Source organism: Echeneis naucrates, chromosome 9, assembly GCF_900963305.1.
Source record: "Echeneis naucrates chromosome 9, fEcheNa1.1, whole genome shotgun sequence".
Taxonomy (NCBI): domain Eukaryota; kingdom Metazoa; phylum Chordata; class Actinopteri; order Carangiformes; family Echeneidae; genus Echeneis; species Echeneis naucrates.
Genome location: NC_042519.1, coordinates 5,874,601 through 5,892,611, shown reverse-complemented (window position 1 = coordinate 5,892,611; position 18,011 = coordinate 5,874,601). Strand labels below are relative to the sequence as shown.

Sequence of the window (18,011 nt, the reverse complement as noted above, 5' to 3'; positions counted from 1 at the left end):
TAATGAAGCAAATTTATGTAATGGTTTGATATACATATATCAGGGGAAGAGAGAGGGCCAGTGAGGCAGTCTACGCAATGATTGTTGTGTTATATTTGGAGGAAATCTCTTTCATATTCATGTGGATGTGCAGCCTCTATTTTGAGCAATAGCTATTTTTCTAAAAAAGAAGGGAGTTCAGCTTATTATGCTTGGATTTTAACTCACAGAGCTAAAGCAGCTTGTCCATCCCAAAGACTTCTCGATGTTAACCTGTTTACTGTGAGGATCTCCCTGGTCTCTTCCACAGAAGTCAGAGTTTATTTGCTTCCATGTATGGTGCTCTGAACTTGATCTATTCATGATTTATGGGGTGCTTTACATATGGTACAGAATTGGGAAACTGCTAGGCTCCAAATGGGAGAGCTGGCATCAGAGAAATATCTTCTTGTACTTTTAGTATGAAAGCCCCTTCTACAAATAACCCATGAGTCAGTCTGTGAGCAGATGTATGAAAACATTAGTGTGACCTGAAAAAGGTCTTTCATGAGACATCTGTGATGGGTGGAAATGTAGCACGTGGTTTGAGGGATACACACACCCCCTTCGGGTTTGTGTCTGAACAATCCAGCTCAAGGTGAACTCAATCTTAACTGCTCTTGTTACAAGTAGTGTTTTGAATTGCCAGTACATCAGAACAGATAACCAAGGACTACCTCTGGCCTGGGTTGGAGGGTATAACTATTATTTTTTTTTTTTTCAGAAACAATACACACTCTCTCACACACACACACACACACACACACACACACACATTCATACGGTAACTGCACTCCTGCCTCTCTCAGTCTCTGTTCATCATTAGTGCCATGTGGCTGCTGTAGTGACCTTGTCTTTGACTGCCTGATGTGTGTGTGTATATGTGCGGGGGTGTCAGGCAAGAGGTACAAAGGCATCGACAGAAAAATGTCATCCCAAAATTAAGTGCAATATCAAAGCTGCACGCTGGTAAAATGAGAGTGCAGGTGGGGAGAACAGCAAAACTGGAAATAGGTCATTGAACACATTGTGTTCCTGTTAACGTCACTGAGTCAGATTTTAATAGCACAGAAACCACTAACACATTGCAATGTGTGTGAACCCTGAAGTAAAAGGCTCCTGGTCAGGGGCAGTCTTGGCACTTACCAGGAGAGGTAACACGCCTCATCACCTTTCTCTTTATTTTTGTTTATGTTCACTTTTGGACGCTGTGTTGATCTCATTGTCTGTGTTGCTCACAGAATACATGTCAGTTTGACAAGTGTAGTGAAGTACCTCATAGACACCTCTCGTCCTCTTTTCCTTTAATAGGCATACCTCGCTTTGCCTCCATGGTCCATTTCACTCTATCATTTACTTATTTCTTCTGCTCACTGCCCCCCCCACCACCACCCACTCTCTCTCTCTCACACACGTGCTGCTACTTTGCTACTTTCATTCCCTTCAGATAGAGCAGTACTTGGGAGCTCAGTGTTGTTGTTGCTGTTTTTTTGCTCAGCTGTAGGTGAGCACCCCAGGCTTCATGGGTCTTGCTGAAACCCGAGTTTTCACTCATTTCAAAATACAAACAGAAAACTTAACAGAGAAAAAGTCCTCATGGTCCTTTTTGGTGTGTCTTTTCTCCTTTGGTATGGGAAACTGTTTAGACTGGCCTCTGAGAACGGTAAGACAGCTTTCAGTGTGATGTTCCGTTACACCCTGTCTGCCTTGACTCTTTTGATGGATTATAGTGGTGCTTTTAAACTGAAGATGGAAAATACATCTTGATGGTAGAGTGGCTTGATTTTTTTATAATTTTTTTGGAACTGCTTCATTTTCCTTCTCTGTTAAAATTCATGAGTTTGTTGATCAGATCAGTCACTATAGTAAAAAATTCATATAGAGGATCTAAAGCATTTTCATCTGTATGTGTATGATGAGACCCCCACACAGTCAGAACTAACATGTGTTATGTTTATACTACACTCAGTTTAGGTTTACTTTATGAGGTTTGGAATTTTAATTTCCACTCTGCTTAATGTTGGAAGTTTGTAATGAAAGTTACAGCCGCTACGCTGCTTGTAAATGGCTCAAGTGTATAACTTTAATTTTTTATCAGACTGCTTTAAGCCCTTTGTTCTGCAACAGGTGCTATTTTTCAAAACTGCAGCATGACCGTTTGTCCAAATGTGGCCACAGAATAATGTTTTTCATTGTGTACCAACTGATGCAGCCCATTTGCTGATGCTTTCTCTTGCCTTCCCTGTGTATCTCAGTATGTTTACTGTTCAAGTGACAGTGTATAGCTGTGAGGTGCCAGTCTGTACAACGTGGATGTAAACAGTTATGAACAATGAGTGGAAAGTTGGCAGCATGATACTTTATTGATACATTTAACTTCTGTCTTCATATTTTCCTACATTTCCATTTCATCTAGTGTCCATTTTCCATTTTCTTCATACACATCCTGTCTCAGTTCTCAGATTGTACCTTTATTCCATTCTGCTTTGAAGGATCTCTAACTCTGTCTCTGCACCCCTCTGGAAAGATGCTCCAGGATGCTGAGAGGAGACTCAGGGGGGTGCTGCCTTGTGATGAGATGGGCCAGGCAGGTTATCTCGGACCTTACCAGGAGTCCATTGTTTCCATGACGCAAAACTGTGTTCTCATGAGCAACATACTTGGACAAACCTGTGTCTTCCTGAGTAAAGGCATGGCCAAGTGCAGGCTTGCTGTACGTAAGTCTGGACAAAGATTCCTTTCTAGCTACTGCTGTCTCTCTTCGTGACAGTACAGCTTACATGAGCAGGGTTCACCAAACAAGCTGCATTAATAACCACTGGGTTTCGGAAACCCTGTTTTCTATTATAATTTCTTACTGTCTTGCTACTTTTGAATGGTATCCTGCCATCTGACAGCGGGGATCACACCAATTTGGAAAATGGCTTCGACTGTAACTCTGCTAGACTACTACAACGCTGAATCCATGGCACATGAATGCTTATGTACATGCATAGATAAGGTATTTCCAATCTCTCAGGCTTTCACAGGTTAAGGTTTGTGACTTGGAGCAGACACATCAGCGCTTTGATGCAGGACCGCACAAGGAAGCTTAATATAATTAAAATCTAAATATGACCAAATGCAATATCCTAATTGTAGGAGATGCTACTTGTTTTCTTTTTTTTTTTTTTTCATGTTTTACGACATTGTCCTCACGTACAAATCATATTCTCCATTAGGGAAGATTCTTGTTTGGTGCGTGAAATAATCAGAATGGTATCATTGTAGCTTCATTTTAGAATTTTCTCAGTGAAAACAAAATTAAAAATGATAATTTTAACTGAAATTATACATCACAATTGCAATATCTGCCACAATAATGGAAAAATGAGCGATATTTTTTTTAGTTTGTTTACCCTTAATTGATGTGCATATTTGCATTTTGTTCAGTGTTTCTCCCCATTTCATTCTTTATGTTAAGCTGCACTAACCAGATGCTGACTGATCGGTTACATTTTTAGCAGACAGATATGAGAGAGTGATGCTAGCCTTCCTACCCAACTCTCAACAAATTGAATAAATGTATTGTATGCTAATCTGTAAACTGATCAGGCCTAAAACATGATGAACAGCAGAAGTGTTGATGGCGCTTTGCATGTAAGCATGTTGGACTGGCTGGTAATGCTCCTTTGCGCTCATGTGCCTCCTGTGTTTTGTATCCAACTGGTTCCGGTCAGACCGTTCTTTGGGGCCTGACGTCAGCTCTCACCGTTGTGTTTAGACTTTTCGCTGCTCCTGCTGTTAACCCCTGAGGGTTCTGGGATATGTCTGCCTCTCTCTCTCTGCCCTTTAAAGGTTGTGTTCATTATGAACAAGCTCTGAAAAAACAGAAACAGCTACATTCTTCTGTGAACGTGGGGGTTACAATTCTTAGTAATGCTTGATAGGAATCAGCCTGTTTCTACTTGGAGTTTTTGTCATCAAGATTTGAGATTAAGTCTACTGTGAACAACTTTTACTTTTGAGTGTCCTTAAGTTGAGGTTGACTAAACAGCTGAGGATTGTTATGGAGAAGGTTGCTGATTTAGGTTTGGGCATCACTCGCATCACAGTATTGTCAGCGGTACGTTTGCATGTACTTCATAAACAAAAGAGTGTTTGTTACGATATGTGAGTATAATGACTACTTTTTTTCATGTGTTGTGATTTCATTTTTACTGACCAATAATGAAATGTTATGTCTTAGGACAGAGAACTGCGGCCAGAGGAGATGGATGGTTAGTTGTTCTTTCTTTATTGTTGTCTCTTTGTTTACTGAAGTGTTGTATTGTACAATCTGTGCATGTACTGTAAATGTATTGTACTCTAATGTGATTCAACCATACATGTCTGCCATAGAGGTTTCACAGTACAAAGATTAGAGTGACACAAAATGAAAAAGCAGACACTTTCTGTTTCTTGGCGACATTTACATAATCATGCCAATCAGCCATACTTTTCCTTTACGAAAATATTTTCCTGTCCTTACCCCGCAGAGTTGCGGGATGCGTTTAAAGAGTTTGACAAGGACAAGGATGGTTTCATCAGCTGTAAAGACCTTGGGAACTGTATGAGAACCATGGGATACATGCCCACGGAAATGGAGCTGATAGAACTGAGCCAACAGATAAACATGAACCGTAAGACATAAACTGATTTTAATTCCTTTGTGTATTTACATGTCATGTATATAATTATTCCCTGTATACAAAATGGGTTGTGGTTTAAAACTCTGTGCCAAAATCTCTTTTTCTTAAGTGGGAGGTCATGTTGATTTTGAGGATTTTGTAGAATTGATGGGCCCAAAACTCCTTGCCGAAACTGCAGACATGATTGGAATAAAAGAGCTGAAAGATGCGTTCAGAGAGGTAAGACTGGCGTCACATTTTTATGACTGGTTTCCATAACTCTGATTGTGCTGAGTTTTACTTGTAGTGTTACGATTTTTAATGCTGTTTCTCTGCTTTCTTGTTATCAGTTTGACACAAACGGAGATGGTGCCATTAGCACGTGTGAGCTCCGAGATGCAATGAGAAAGCTATTAGGCCAACAAGTAAGACTTGGATCGTGATATGACTGAGTATTTTTAAACCATCATTGTTTGCGTGTTATGCTCCACTTAATCACTTAATTCTGTCAAATTTTCTTTTCTTTTCAGGTGGGTCTAAAGGAAGTGGAAGATATCCTGAGGGATGTTGATTTGAATGGTGATGGGCTTGTGGACTTTGAAGGTAACGATGTTTTCGCAAATTATTTACTCAAAGCAGAGATTTGCTATTGCAACAAGGCCAACATTTGCATTTGCAACTGGTTAGGTCAGCTGGCCGTTTGCTTTTGCCATTGTTACAAAACTAAAGGCTATAATGAAGCCCCAGGAAGCATTTCTTCCTGAGGGAAGCCTGGATGCTACAGTGACTTGGTGGTAGAAAATGATGAGGCAGTCCAGGAGAAACTGCTTAGCATGCTAACTATAGCAGGAGAAAAAAATGTGATAGAAATAGATGCCAAACAAGAGGGTTGTATTCCACTGCTCTGTTGGCTCTGTAACAATAGAAAAACAAATAGCTCCTTTATAGCATGTTGTCAAATTCAGTGCAGCTGTTGCATTTCCTCATCCTCCCCCTCTCTTTTCGCAGAGTTTGTTAGAATGATGTCTCGATAAGATCATGATAAAATGATCGGCCCTGAATGTGAAGCTGTGTCCTTCTCTTAACTTGCTCAAGTACAGCAGAGGACCTGCTATGATCTTCTGAGCCATCCAAATCTGAGTGACACTGGAAATAAAACTCATTGAATGTTATGGAGCGAGGAGTCACCTCACATTTTCAATCAATAAGTGTTCTTCCTGACAAGTCTCCAGTTCAAGTGAGGCAAAATTTGCTGTAGCCTAGCTGATGATTGTCTTATGTTTTTGCACTTTAATTCTCACTAAATAACTTCCTGTGTGGATATACTGTTGGCGTCTTGTCTCATCTTCTAAATGGTTAAAGTAAGTCTCACAAAATGTCGCCTTTGATGTACAACTAAGTCAGGAAGAGGGAGTTAATGTCAGTGCAAGAGATTAGTGGGCTGTTTGACATTTCAATTCATTTTCACACAGTATGTGTTATGATAAAAACTATAAGTAGAATGTCCTTTGTGTGACATTGGTGCTCCACCAAGGAACCCATAAAGCAATATCACACTTTTATTGTGACCATAGTGTGACCATCTGTGCCAGTCCAGTCTGATGAAAATGTCACTGTCTGACACCTACGTGAAATGAAGAAGCAGATCTGTGATATTAATGAGGAACAGAGCTTCGAAATATGTCTTGTGTGTTATTCTCAGCGGTTTACTGAGATCTGGGGAAATTTTAAAAACTATTTACAAGGATGCAAAGCTTCCTTTCAGACCTTATATCCCAAAGCTCACAGTGCTCACTGATGGTAGCCATCTGTGGCTTGCAGCATCCAGTACAGTGAAAATGAAGCATTTCCAGACTGTTTTTTTCATTGCTCAAAAGTATGAATTCCTGGAGTCTATAACCTAGCTTTGGGAACATGAATGTTTTTGTTGCTCTTGTTGTTTTTTGAAATTCCACATTACCCTGTCTGAGAACATACACTAGGAATTACATGTGTGAACCTTATTTACAGCGTACACGATTATGTATGTTATTATGTTGTACTTGTACTGTCACTGTCAGTATGTCTGTAGTTGTGGTAAAATTCCACATGTGTTGTCAGAGCAATTTTTATGCATGCCAAAGAGAGAAATTTATTAAATCCAGTATGCACATTTGCATTTTTGTCAAACAACGCAAACAAAATACTTTGCCAAGTTAACTGTATAAAAATAAAAAGTGTTTACATTTGAACTCTTTTTACTGTGGAGAAATTGACACTGATTGAAAATATAATGCACATACTTAAACAGACTGACCAAAAGTTGTTATGGACCTTGTGTTTCCGACTACCTCTTGATTTTGAACTGTGTCTGAAATTCCTGTCAAAATGTCATAATGAGCATATTAGAAGGGGCTGCTGACACTGAATGTCCTGAGGACAAACCTCATCATAATATCTATTATTTATGTAAGGTAAGGCTGCATGCTGGATACATGTTCTCTGCAGAAGCATTATATAACCATCACTGTGCAAGTCAGCAAATGAAAATAACTGTAAACTGTGTAATTGTGTGACCTTTAACTAATTTAACTTGATGGAAATTTGTTTTAACAACAAACATATTTGGTTGTTGCAAAAGGCATATTAAGCAGTAAAACAGTGTGCATAAATGATGTTATAGTGAGAGGTCCTTCTGCATTACTTGGTGACAGAATTTACAAACAAGTGCAGCAATTTATTTCACTGTCATTCCCCTGCTAAGGCTGAACACCATTGTATAAGGATGCTAATTATTTTTGCCTTTTAACCATACCTCAGCAGCTATTTTTTCAGCACACATTTTTTTCAGGTTTGTAGCTGCCTCCAAATTGTTGACCATTTGAGCTTTTCATTCAAATCTGTTATAGCCAGTTTGGCATTTTTCAGAGTTATGACTATAATCGAAAAGCATGGTACCACAGCTGCTTTTTACATTATTTGGATTGTCCCCAATAATGGGAACTGTAAAGTAACAAGTTAAGATCACTGCAGTGCATGTAGTGTAAGAATAAGTCTTTCCTGTAGCGAGAAAAACAGACATGGTTGCAGCCACAATAACACCAACAAAAAACCGATCATTCTGCTTCTGAGCCACTTTTGAATAAACAATGATGCAAGCAGCAGCAACACCAAGCTAACATCAACAAATGTGTGCACACATGCTTGTAAAAAAAAAAGGGGAAGCTATAAACATTATGGCAGTCTCGGGTTAATGTCGTGCAAAAATAGTGACAAATACAGCATCATCTGTAGCAAACAACCTAACTATAAGTCTGTGCGTTCATATCTGGCCGTATGTTTACCGTAATTGACCGTATGGTGTGTCCATGAAAAAGAAATCATGAAACACCTGTCAGCAGTCGCGGTAATGCCGTTGCCATAGCAACTATCTCAAGTCACTGTTTTCAGTTGAACCGTCGAGTGGACCGTTTACGTTGCGTTGGGCTCACCTGATTGGACAAAGCTCGGGCCGGACCGGAAGTGGGCGTGAGGCGTGGACGAGGCTAATAGGACCTACACGCACCGTCAGGGTCAGGTGTTTTTTATATATATATAACCAGGAAAAACTACGGGACTCAGAAATAAACCCCAGAATCTACTACAACTGGAAGGCCATTGGGGACTCACAGTTTCTGTCAAAAAAAAAACCAAACAAACAAACTTAAAAAGATGAAAAAAAACACCAACATCCTCCATTTGCATGTGATTAACTGACTTTTGGCCTGTTAGTCTGGGTGTGAACGCTAACCACCGTTTCTGCCTGAAAGGCTGAATTCAGGGAGTGAATTCTCAAAGTCCTCATTTGACGTGTAATACAGACACGGGACTTCTTCATCCATGCTTCCGCCAATCAAGCTCAAAATATGAGAATAAAGTGTTTACAGCCCCTCAATACCTCTAACCTTTCACAATGCTGACGACCCGGTCCAAAGTCGTTATTGGTGCAGTTACAAAGTCGGATGTGGCTGCACTGTGTCGTGAAATAGTGCTGAATGGAGCAGGAAACCCGAGGAGCAGGGTGTGATTCGACGGAGTATGTGTCAGTCATTGGCCGGGTGAACGCTAAGGTTAGGTAGCGCTGTTCCGCCTCCTGCTCCTGCACACTGGCACGGCTAGTGTTCGTTCGGATGCACACATTGAATGAAAGTCAATGTAGCAGGCTGTGGCCACCAGCAACTGAGAACATCTGCACACAGCCAAGTCGCCTTCCAGTTCAGAGCAGAGGCAGCAGGGGAGACTGTGTCCGCAGTGATAAGGCAGAAGACAGGCTGAAGTTACCGGGGACAGAGGAAGGTGAGAGACGTTGGCATGAACGCTGGTCTTGGCTCTCACACACCAAGTATTTCTGGTTAGAGCGGTTAGCTGGCTAGCCCAACTAACCAACCTTACTCGTTGCTAATTTCTCCTTAATGTGTTGCTTTGCTTAAAAAATCGGATAAAGTGAAACTATGTCACGAACCCGTAATGTTTAAACCCGAACACAGCTTTATAATTTAACTGTCATTTTCTAGGTCTCTCAGTGCTTCTGTACTAATGCTACTGCCGGTATTGGTTCTGTTAGCATGCTGGCTAACTTCAAGATATCACGTTGCATGTCATCAAGACGGGCTTGCTAGCCATCCATACGCTAGCAATGGTACACACGGAAAGGTCCCTTCTGTGCTACATTGCTTTCTGTCTGTGTCTCCAGGACCGGGCTGTGAGAGGCAATGCAGCGGGTCACAGCGCAGCTGGTCGCCGGGCTGCTCGCAGCGGTGCTGTCGCTGCTGGCGGAGCAGTGTTTGGCGGACGGCGGGGCCCCCAGCCTCGCCGAACGGGTTATCTGGGCTGTAAATGCCGGGGGCGAGGCACACGTAGACGTGCACGGCATTCACTTCAAAAAGGACCCACTGGAAGGGAAAGTCGGCAAAGGTGAGTTCATTTTGCCAGCGTGTAACCGCCAATATGCGCCTGCATGCTTTTGCCTGGTTTCACCAGGCAGGTGAGCTGTAGCTGAGGGTGACATTGTTAAGGTAAACGCTGCCCCCACCCCGGGCCGGAGACATTTCCAGTAGAAACATCTGTATGGCCTGGCTTCCGCAAGTAACCACAAACTAATGAGGAGTCAGCAAACAGGGCCACAGCTCCGCCCCCCCTCAGCCTGTGGAGGAAGCAGGTGATGATCTGATCTAATTGACTGCACAGCCACTCTTGGCGTCAGTTCTGAGGTTTGAGTGAACAAGGTGTGGTAAGAGAAAAACACAGCATTTCACTGAGTGCACGAAAAGGTCAGGGTTTGCCTAATGTGGTGTTTTGCTTGACATTAAACACAATCAGTTTTCTTGAAATTCAGCCTTTAATGGGGTCTTGCTGGCAAAGTGCACACTCAACCTGATGCTGTTCCCCTCCATAGCCTCCGATTATGGGGTTCGTCTGCCAATACTGCGCTCCAGTCCAGAAGACCAGATCCTTTATCAGACTGAACGCTACAATGAGGACACTTTTGGATATGATATCCCTATTCGTGAGGAAGGAGACTATATACTAGTAATGAAGTATGCAGAAGTTTACTTTGCTCAGTCACAGCAAAAGGTATGGAGCATTGTCATGTTTACCTGCACAGTAACACTGACATTTTAATTCCATACTTTATTCATTTTATGAATATTTTATTTGTTTCTGCATACTTGTGTAAAGGCAGCAGTCTGAGAGTGGTTTGAATGGCCATTAGTATTCTTCATAGTGGCACCATGAATTAATAGGTGGATTAATTAGCAGTTATCCACTGTTGTCTGTGAATATGCTTTTCTAGGTATTCGATGTCCGTTTAAATGGCCATGTGGTGGTGAAGGACCTGGATATCTTTGATCGAGTAGGTCACAGCACTGCTCATGATGAGATAGTCCCTTTCTCTATTCGACGTGGGAAGCTGAGCGTGCAAGGAGAGGTGTCCACTTTCAATGGCAAGCTCACTGTGGAGTTTGTGAAAGTGAGTTGCTATTATTAAGTTTGGAGTTTGGGTGATTTTCTTTAACTGTAAAAAGGGCATGTCAGTTTGCCAATTTTGCCATGACAAGTTTCAGTGACATTTTGACAGGTCACTCCTGTTTAAACAGGGTAATCGTAGGGTAGTACTCAATATGTAACTCTACAAATATCATCTAATTGCTCACTGAGTGTTTCACCAGTAAGCAGTATTTTCCAGGAGTTGGTTACCCATTTTTGGGTTTTGTACACACATTCAAGGGTGGTGTCAAATGTCAAAAAATCAAAAATGGCTTCAATCTTATTTCAGTAAGGCAAAATTGGATGCATATAAATATTTAAAACGTGAGATAAAATTTGCTAAATGATAGCATAACTTATTTTGTTTACTGGGAACATTTTAAAGGAGAAATTGCTTATTTGAGATTTCATAATTTTGCTGGTTTGTAGATTGGATCTGTTTAAAATATGGTCACTTAACAATATCAATATAAGTGAATAAAATTATGAGAACAACTTTGAGGGCAAATGAAATAATTTTTGCATTAAAATATTCTTGATCCCTAAGAAATGACAACCTTTTTAATAGAAACACTCACAAATTAAGTCTATACTACGTTCATTTTGGAGCTGATCTTTTTGGAGTTGTTAATCTGAACAAGTGAAATTACCATTATGACTGTTGTGAAAAAATGACTTTTTGAGCTTATTCAACAAGACTGACATACAAAACCAACAGCACATTTTCATGATGAACACAGTTTGCAACTAGTAGTCAGTGTTGGGCCATGCCAATGATTGACAACAGATCTAAATCTAGCCTCCATATTATTTGTTTACTCATCATGGACTGCTTTTTTTTTTGAGTTGCTCTCAGGTTTTTATCAAACTGTCATTGTCTCTACATCACTTTTAAAATTCTCCACTATTCACCTCTTCCTCAAGATAGTGGTTGCCTGCCTTCACTTCCCGTTTTCATAGATTGGATTGCTGGTTACCATGATGGAAGGATGTTAAAATATATGCAACATTTGTTGCTAGCACTATGTAAAAGAAATAAATGGAATGGGTTTGGAGTCCATCATTCTATCGAAGAGTGCCTTAAATGAGGTTACTGTATTTTGCAGACCATAAGGCGCAATATCAATGAACAGGTCTATTTTCATACATAAGGCACATCGGGTTATAAGGCGCAGGATAAAACATACAAAGTGAATCACAATACGTAACAATTAATACATGGCTGCAAGTTGGTAATTTAGTTCAAGTGTCCCACTCTTTATACAATGCAACATCACTTTTTCTATTTATAGTCACTTCACACAACGTGACATTTAGCCTCTTACTTTCCCATTAATTCCTAGTTTATCAATACAGCAACAGTAACAATGTGATAAACACCTGAGTCAAAAATGCCTATGTACTAAAAATACTTTATTGATTTGGCTTATAGGTGTTTACTTAGCCCATATGAACATCACGACCTCTAGCAATGAAACATAGCAATCGGAGACATTGCATTTGGTTCTGTTTTTAAGTCTAGGAGCTAATCACATATCTTGGGGCTTCTGACATGATTAGTATTTTTCAAGCCTAACAAATAAAATATATTGCTAGTGGTGTTTGTAAAACAAATAGCTACAGGCAAAATTTGTTCAACAGCATACTTAGGAAAAGTTTTTCTGCAGTGAACTCTTAATTTTTTTTTTGTCTCTTTTCTTTTCTTTATTTTTTGAGATCGCTTGTTCCCTGCATATTCTGTCTCAAAAAAAGATAGAAGTGGTGCATGCTGTCCGCTCTTACAACAGACTAAACATAAAAAGAAAGACATCTAATGATGGTTTTTGTGTCAAACTGAGTCTCATAGTCCCTTGAAACCAAAGGGAATTATTGAGCACTGAAACTGTATTCCTTTTTGTCACAATTGATTCAGTCTTCCATCTTGGATCTTCCATCATGGATCAGCAGAAAAGGGAATGTGTCCTTTCAAAAGAGGACAGAGATCTGTTTAAGGTTCACTTTAATCCTGATGATTTTTCTGCTCACACTATAGCTCAGTACAATGGAGCTTTGTAGTGTTCACTTGAAACAAGATGCCGGCTGCCACACTTGTATATTATCCATATTCTTGTGGTACAGTGTTTGTCTGTTGATTTTTTTATTTTTATTTTTATTTTTTTGGCTTGTTTTTTTCCCTCTCTGATCAAGACATGCCACTGTTGTATGGGATGTCTTAGGTTAAACCCTTTATAAGATATGAGCAAGTTCTACTTGCCGCCGTGCTGCCATACAATAGCACTGTCAGACAGTCGTGCTGGTGTTGAATTGTCACCATGAAATTACTGCATCCTGTATATATTTTTCCTTCTTGCCAGTGGGACTTTCCAGTGCAAAGTATGATGAAACTGCTGACATTTGATAACAGTTATGCAAACGTTACACTACTGAGAGGAAGAGCAGTAAAGAATTGGTGAATTGTTGCATGTACTCATAGTTGCTTAATAGAATTGTTTACATATGTGCAAAAATGCAGACTAATCAAGTTATTTTTTTCCCTTTATTTTGGCATTAGTTTTATCCACTGTGTGGTACTAATCTGGTCTGTGTTTCAGGGTTACTATGACAACCCCAAGGTCTGCGCTCTCTATGTAATGAAGGGGACATTAGATGGTGAGTCTACACTTCAATCGCTTACCCTTTGTACTAAAACTTTTAATCCTAAGCATATTGAGTAGTTTCCAGTGTCGGGTTCAACACCATGTTATAGATGAGGTAGTCGCAGTGTTATATGTTCATTCTTATGCAATTAAGCAAGTAATGTGGACTCACTCTTTTTTACTTGATAGATGTACCAAAACTTCAGCCTCACCCAGGCTTGGAGAAACCAGAGGAAGAGGAGGAGGAAGAGGAGGACAGTGAAGGAGGGGATGACAGTGGGAAGAAAAAGGTCCCAGCAGGTTCTAAGTACAGGGTCCAGTCAGGTCCCCGAACACCAAACCCATATGCAGCTGACAACAGCAGCCTAATGTTTCCCATCCTAGTGGCGTTTGGGGTGTTCATCCCCACACTGTTCTGCCTCTGTCGGCTGTGAGCTAAAACTAGCGGTCGAAGAGTCGTCAGGAGGACAAGACGGACGTGAGACCATGAAGAGAGAGGAGAGAGGAGAGAGAAGGTGGGGTGGGGGTCAAGGGGACAACAGCAGCACAGGTAAAAGCATACACACAGCTGAAGGCTTTGGGAAAACCATGATGGAAGGAACAAACGGTGACAATAACTTTTTGGAGAGGCACTACAAGATGAAGCAAACGCTGTGGGTGAATTGTACCTTTTGAGAAGTGAAGAAGAGATGTAGGAAGTGTATGCAATGTGCTTCTTTGTGAATGTTTTTCGCATCCACTTCTGCTGACCCTTTTGAACAATGTTAGTCATTTCCACTCTGACTGGACAGGATTTACAGATGCCAGTCTTCACGGTTTGAAACCACATTTCAGCAGCTAAGAGATGCTCAGGAGCAATTGGTCTGGGTCTGTTTTATAAACTAGAAGCGTTGTTTTGTACTGGGTGTTTAACACTCCTACTCAGCATCTGGTCAGTTACGTTACCTTCAAATTGGAAAATGGTGCTGCTCAGAAATTGGTCAAATAGAATAGTATCCATGAATCAAGACTTAGAGAAATAACAGATGCCATTTAAGAGAGTTCCCTTTTTGTGTCTTGTCCACTTAGTTAATCCTGTATTGACGTGCCATCATCTATTTGTCATAAGATGTTGAAAAAAAGAGAGATATAGGTGTTGAACCAGGGATTATTTGCTGTGTGCCGTTTAACTAGGCTTTAAATAAAATTGGGTTTGGTTTCACAATTTTATTATTATTTTTTTTTAAACAAAGCGCCAGAAAAAGTCTCAGCAGTGATTACAAAATAGAAGTCCTTGGTGGATTTTTTTTTTTCTTCTTCTTCTTCTTCTTCTTCTCAATAATGGATAAATTTTAAACTTCAGACTTTACAATATGTGAATTTTGAAGCTTCAACACTTTCTCTCAGTAAAACACACCAAACTTGCATTTGGTGAGAGGCAAAATGTATGCTGTGAAATGCTAAAGTTACATTACTGAATTTGTGGTAATCTTTGCCTTTTCCTTTCACTCGTGCTTGCCTGCCTTTTTGTTTCACCAAAGAATGTTTTTGTTTTTATTTAGTTAGAAAAGGAAAACTTTGTGGCCTGTTAATTTGACAAGTAGCTCACAAATTTCAGTCTGTGATGTCTCTGTGGCAGCACACTTTCCACATCAAACTGATCACATTTAGTTGATCAGAGTTTTTCCTCTTTTTATGTCAGTGGCCCAACAGAGGGGGGAAGTTGTAATTCTTTTTATGGGTGTTTTGCTTTGTCATAAATATTTGTTGAATTTAAAACAGAATGCTGTGTTGACTCGGAAGGGTCATGATCTTCAGTCCATCTGATAGGGAGAACAAGCTGCTGCAGCTTCATTTTATGATAATAAATCACAAGAATCTGTGCCAGTCAATGAACTTGTTTAATCCAAATTTTCTCTCTACACGCCACAAGTTTACCCCCCTGTAAATAAGAGATGACAAAGCACAATATCAGTGGAAAATCAAATGTTTACCAGATGTTCTAGATCGACAGCGGGTCAAGGTTCCCACCCCGGTCTTCAGTCAGCCTTGTCAGATCAGTTGTCTTAAAATATTTTAATGTGGTCTGAACCATTTTGTTTATCCAGTGTGAAGTTTCAGTGCAATTAGGCTTTGTGGTCTTTGAATTGGTTGGAAAAAAAACTGGGAGATAAAGTGTACAACTTTGAGCCTTTTGATTGTTTTCTACATTGCCATATTATCAGTTCACTTTGACTCAGCTGTTGAGCAGTGATATCCCCTTTTTTGTTTTCTTTTTCTTCCATTCTTCTTACCATGTGAACTGAAAAGTAGCTTTGTTCTTCATTTTTATTAGAGGTGTGCTGTGAACCCTGCTATTTATGTATCTAGTTACCTCCCGAAAGTGCTTAGCTCTACTCCAAGGACAACTTTGTAACTTTGCCTGTTTCACTAATGCGTCTTAAATGTCCCCCCCCCCTCCTGACCCCTCCTCCACCAGTATTGCTGTTGCCATATGCAGTACTTGAAATACGGTTAATAATTCAGGTGTTGCGGATCCTCCCTCACTCCTCCACTCTCCTTTCCATTATGATTCATGGTGGGCAAGAAGTTTGTGCCAGAAAATATTCAATCAATAGTTGACAGTCTTTTGGGTTTCTGCTTGTTGTTTTTTTTTTTTTTTTTTTTTGTTTGTTTGTTTTTTGTTTTTGTTTGTTTGTTTGTTTTTTCTAAGCGGTAAACTCAACTCATATTTAAGACCTATATGCACCTTTTTTCTTTCCCCCTCTGAAAAGATGCAAAAAGTTAATGTAATTCAGCACCAAAGTCATCATGTTCTGTCAGTCTGCACGTCTACACAGTTGCGTGTGTATATAAGGTACAAGATCGCACTTTTTATTGTGTGACAACAATTTTGATCTCATCCCTTTTGTGTTATAGCTGAGGTGTTAGGGTTTTGGTTTGTTTCTTTTTTTTTTTTTTTGTCTGTCATGAGGAAGACTTTGTGGCCTTTCTTCTGGGGAGGAACGGTTGTTGGTACAGAGTATAAAAATAAATTTAACAGGCAGCCAGATAACCTTGCTGTCACCGTCAAAAAAATAAATGAGATTATTTCTGAAAATGTGGGATCTTCCATTCTATCATATATATAATTTAAATCAGAATGGGGCTGATCTGGAGATATTTTATGATACGCTTGGATTTGTATGTTTGAAATTTTTTCCTCAGGATCTGTTTTGGGTTTTTTGAGTTTTTGAAAAGTGATATTTTATTGGTGTGACATTTTGCACTGCCTCATGTATTTTTAAATCATTATTTTTGAGTGTGTGTGTGTGCGCGCGCATGTGTGTTTGTCTTTGTTGCCTTTTAATTATTGAATACAACGTGCTTTACCATCATTCGCCTTGAGGTTGCTATTTTGTTGGCTTAAATCAAATAAGCCTTTTTTTTTTTTTTTTTTCTTTGTTAGACACTTTTGGGGGCTAGATTTTCATTCCACACAAACAGAGAATGGGTGTCTGTTTAGTAGGATTAATAAATCTTGAATCTGTCGCTAACCTCAACTTTTCTAGGAGCAAAGCCAGATAACAAAAAAATATCTTTCTTTTTGTAAATGCCCATCACATGTTTCAGATGGTCTTTTATCTATTTAGCTCCTCACCAGCCGTTTTCAGACGTTATCAATACATCTCACAGCTGAATGAACTGGAGTGGAATGAAGATCTGCTCTTTCCTTATTGTCTGTCTGTTTGTTCATGAGAACCAAAGAATTGCTGTCATTCCATCCAAATTCTTAAGCTCAGTGTCCTGACATGACACAAAAGGTTCTTGTTTCCTTTCATCCTTTTATTTCTTCTCTTGGTGAAGCAGTGAGTAACACCAGGGGAAGCAAACATGTCTCGTCATCACTTTTGTCACCACTAATGATCCGTCTGCCATGCCACTGGTCCTGAAAACTCCATCCTAAAAAAGTTGTTTTAATTGTTCTGTAATTAATGTAAATTCTTTTTTCTTTCTTTCTTTTTTGAGATGACAGTTTTCAGCTCAATGCTTTCTTTTACTTTCCTCCCCTTGTCTCATTTTTCAAAGCAGCTGAACATGTGAGATTGATTTAAATTGAGACAAATTTAAACAGAGAAGAATCAGGCAGCTTTTGGCCGCCGTCGTCTGGGCAGCAGACCACGTACACAAACAAGCGAGGCCTGCCACCGATCACACAGTGTGAGTGTGTGAGACAGTGAGCGTGTGCCTCAACCCTACTGTATAGATATACATGTGCTGGATGAAGAGATGCTCATCTGAGAGCAGCTGTAGACAGCAGAGGGTGGAGTGAAAACTGTATTTGAGACCCCTGGTTTTACTCAGATGTGGCAAATGGCTGCAAAATGGGAAATGCTGATAAATGCTGTCTCTTTTTAATAAATGTGCTATTTTATCAGAATGTTTTGTTGCTGTTTCTCAGTCCCAACATTCCTGTGCTGCTCAGACGGTCTAATGCAGGTATACCATAGTAGTACTGTTAAATTTCATTACTCTAACAAGTGCTGTCTTTATCCAATGGAGCATTTTGAATAAATAAAACTGGATAATGAAGAGTTCAGTGGGGTCACAACAACATGTACAAGCCATTTGTTTATCCAGGTGCTGTTTTTTTCCCCACCTTTTCCCCACCAACTGTGAAAGCATCTTTAAATAGAACCACATATCTACAAGGTGCTGGGAAGAGAATATTTAAAGACAAACA

At 39.9% G+C, this 18,011-nt stretch overlaps 2 protein-coding genes across 7 annotated transcripts; both read left to right on the top strand.

The window, feature by feature from the left end:
- Positions 1-1,627: 1,627 nt before the first annotated feature.
- On the top strand, positions 1,628-6,884 carry cabp1a (calcium binding protein 1a). Of its 6 annotated transcripts, none has more exons than XM_029510849.1 (7): positions 1,628-1,681; positions 4,247-4,277; positions 4,536-4,679; positions 4,798-4,907; positions 5,018-5,092; positions 5,198-5,270; positions 5,676-6,884. In XM_029510849.1, the coding sequence occupies exons 1-7, from the start codon at positions 1,649-1,651 to the stop codon at positions 5,699-5,701; spliced, it is 492 nt and encodes a 163-aa protein (XP_029366709.1). In that variant the 5' UTR covers positions 1,628-1,648; the 3' UTR covers positions 5,702-6,884. The 6 variants fall into 6 exon arrangements, with proteins under 6 accessions (XP_029366709.1, XP_029366710.1, XP_029366711.1 ...); XM_029510850.1 differs by having other exon boundaries at positions 1,649-1,696; XM_029510851.1 differs by having other exon boundaries at positions 1,649-1,698; positions 4,252-4,277.
- Positions 6,885-8,780: 1,896 nt separating this feature from the next.
- On the top strand, positions 8,781-17,708 carry mlec (malectin). The gene is made up of 6 exons (XM_029510845.1): positions 8,781-8,981; positions 9,379-9,599; positions 10,081-10,259; positions 10,480-10,656; positions 13,265-13,322; positions 13,499-17,708. Exons 2-6 carry the CDS (start codon positions 9,398-9,400, stop codon positions 13,741-13,743), a joined length of 861 nt encoding a protein of 286 aa, XP_029366705.1. The 5' UTR covers positions 8,781-8,981; positions 9,379-9,397; the 3' UTR covers positions 13,744-17,708.
- The last annotated feature ends 303 nt before the right edge of the window (positions 17,709-18,011 follow it).

Excerpts from the sequence above, each read along its gene's own strand:
- cabp1a (XM_029510846.1), top strand. The coding sequence starts at position 2,546 with ATGCTCCAGGATGCTGAGAGGAGACTCAGGGGGGTGCTGCCTTGTGAT. Across the intron at positions 4,278-4,535 it reads GCGGCCAGAGGAGATGGATG|AGTTGCGGGATGCGTTTAAA; the intron begins GTTAGTTGTTCT and ends CTTACCCCGCAG. Across the intron at positions 5,271-5,675 it reads TGGGCTTGTGGACTTTGAAG|AGTTTGTTAGAATGATGTCT; the intron begins GTAACGATGTTT and ends CTCTTTTCGCAG.
- mlec (XM_029510845.1), top strand. The coding sequence starts at position 9,398 with ATGCAGCGGGTCACAGCGCAGCTGGTCGCCGGGCTGCTCGCAGCGGTG. Across the intron at positions 9,600-10,080 it reads GGAAGGGAAAGTCGGCAAAG|CCTCCGATTATGGGGTTCGT; the intron begins GTGAGTTCATTT and ends TCCCCTCCATAG. Across the intron at positions 10,260-10,479 it reads TTGCTCAGTCACAGCAAAAG|GTATTCGATGTCCGTTTAAA; the intron begins GTATGGAGCATT and ends ATGCTTTTCTAG.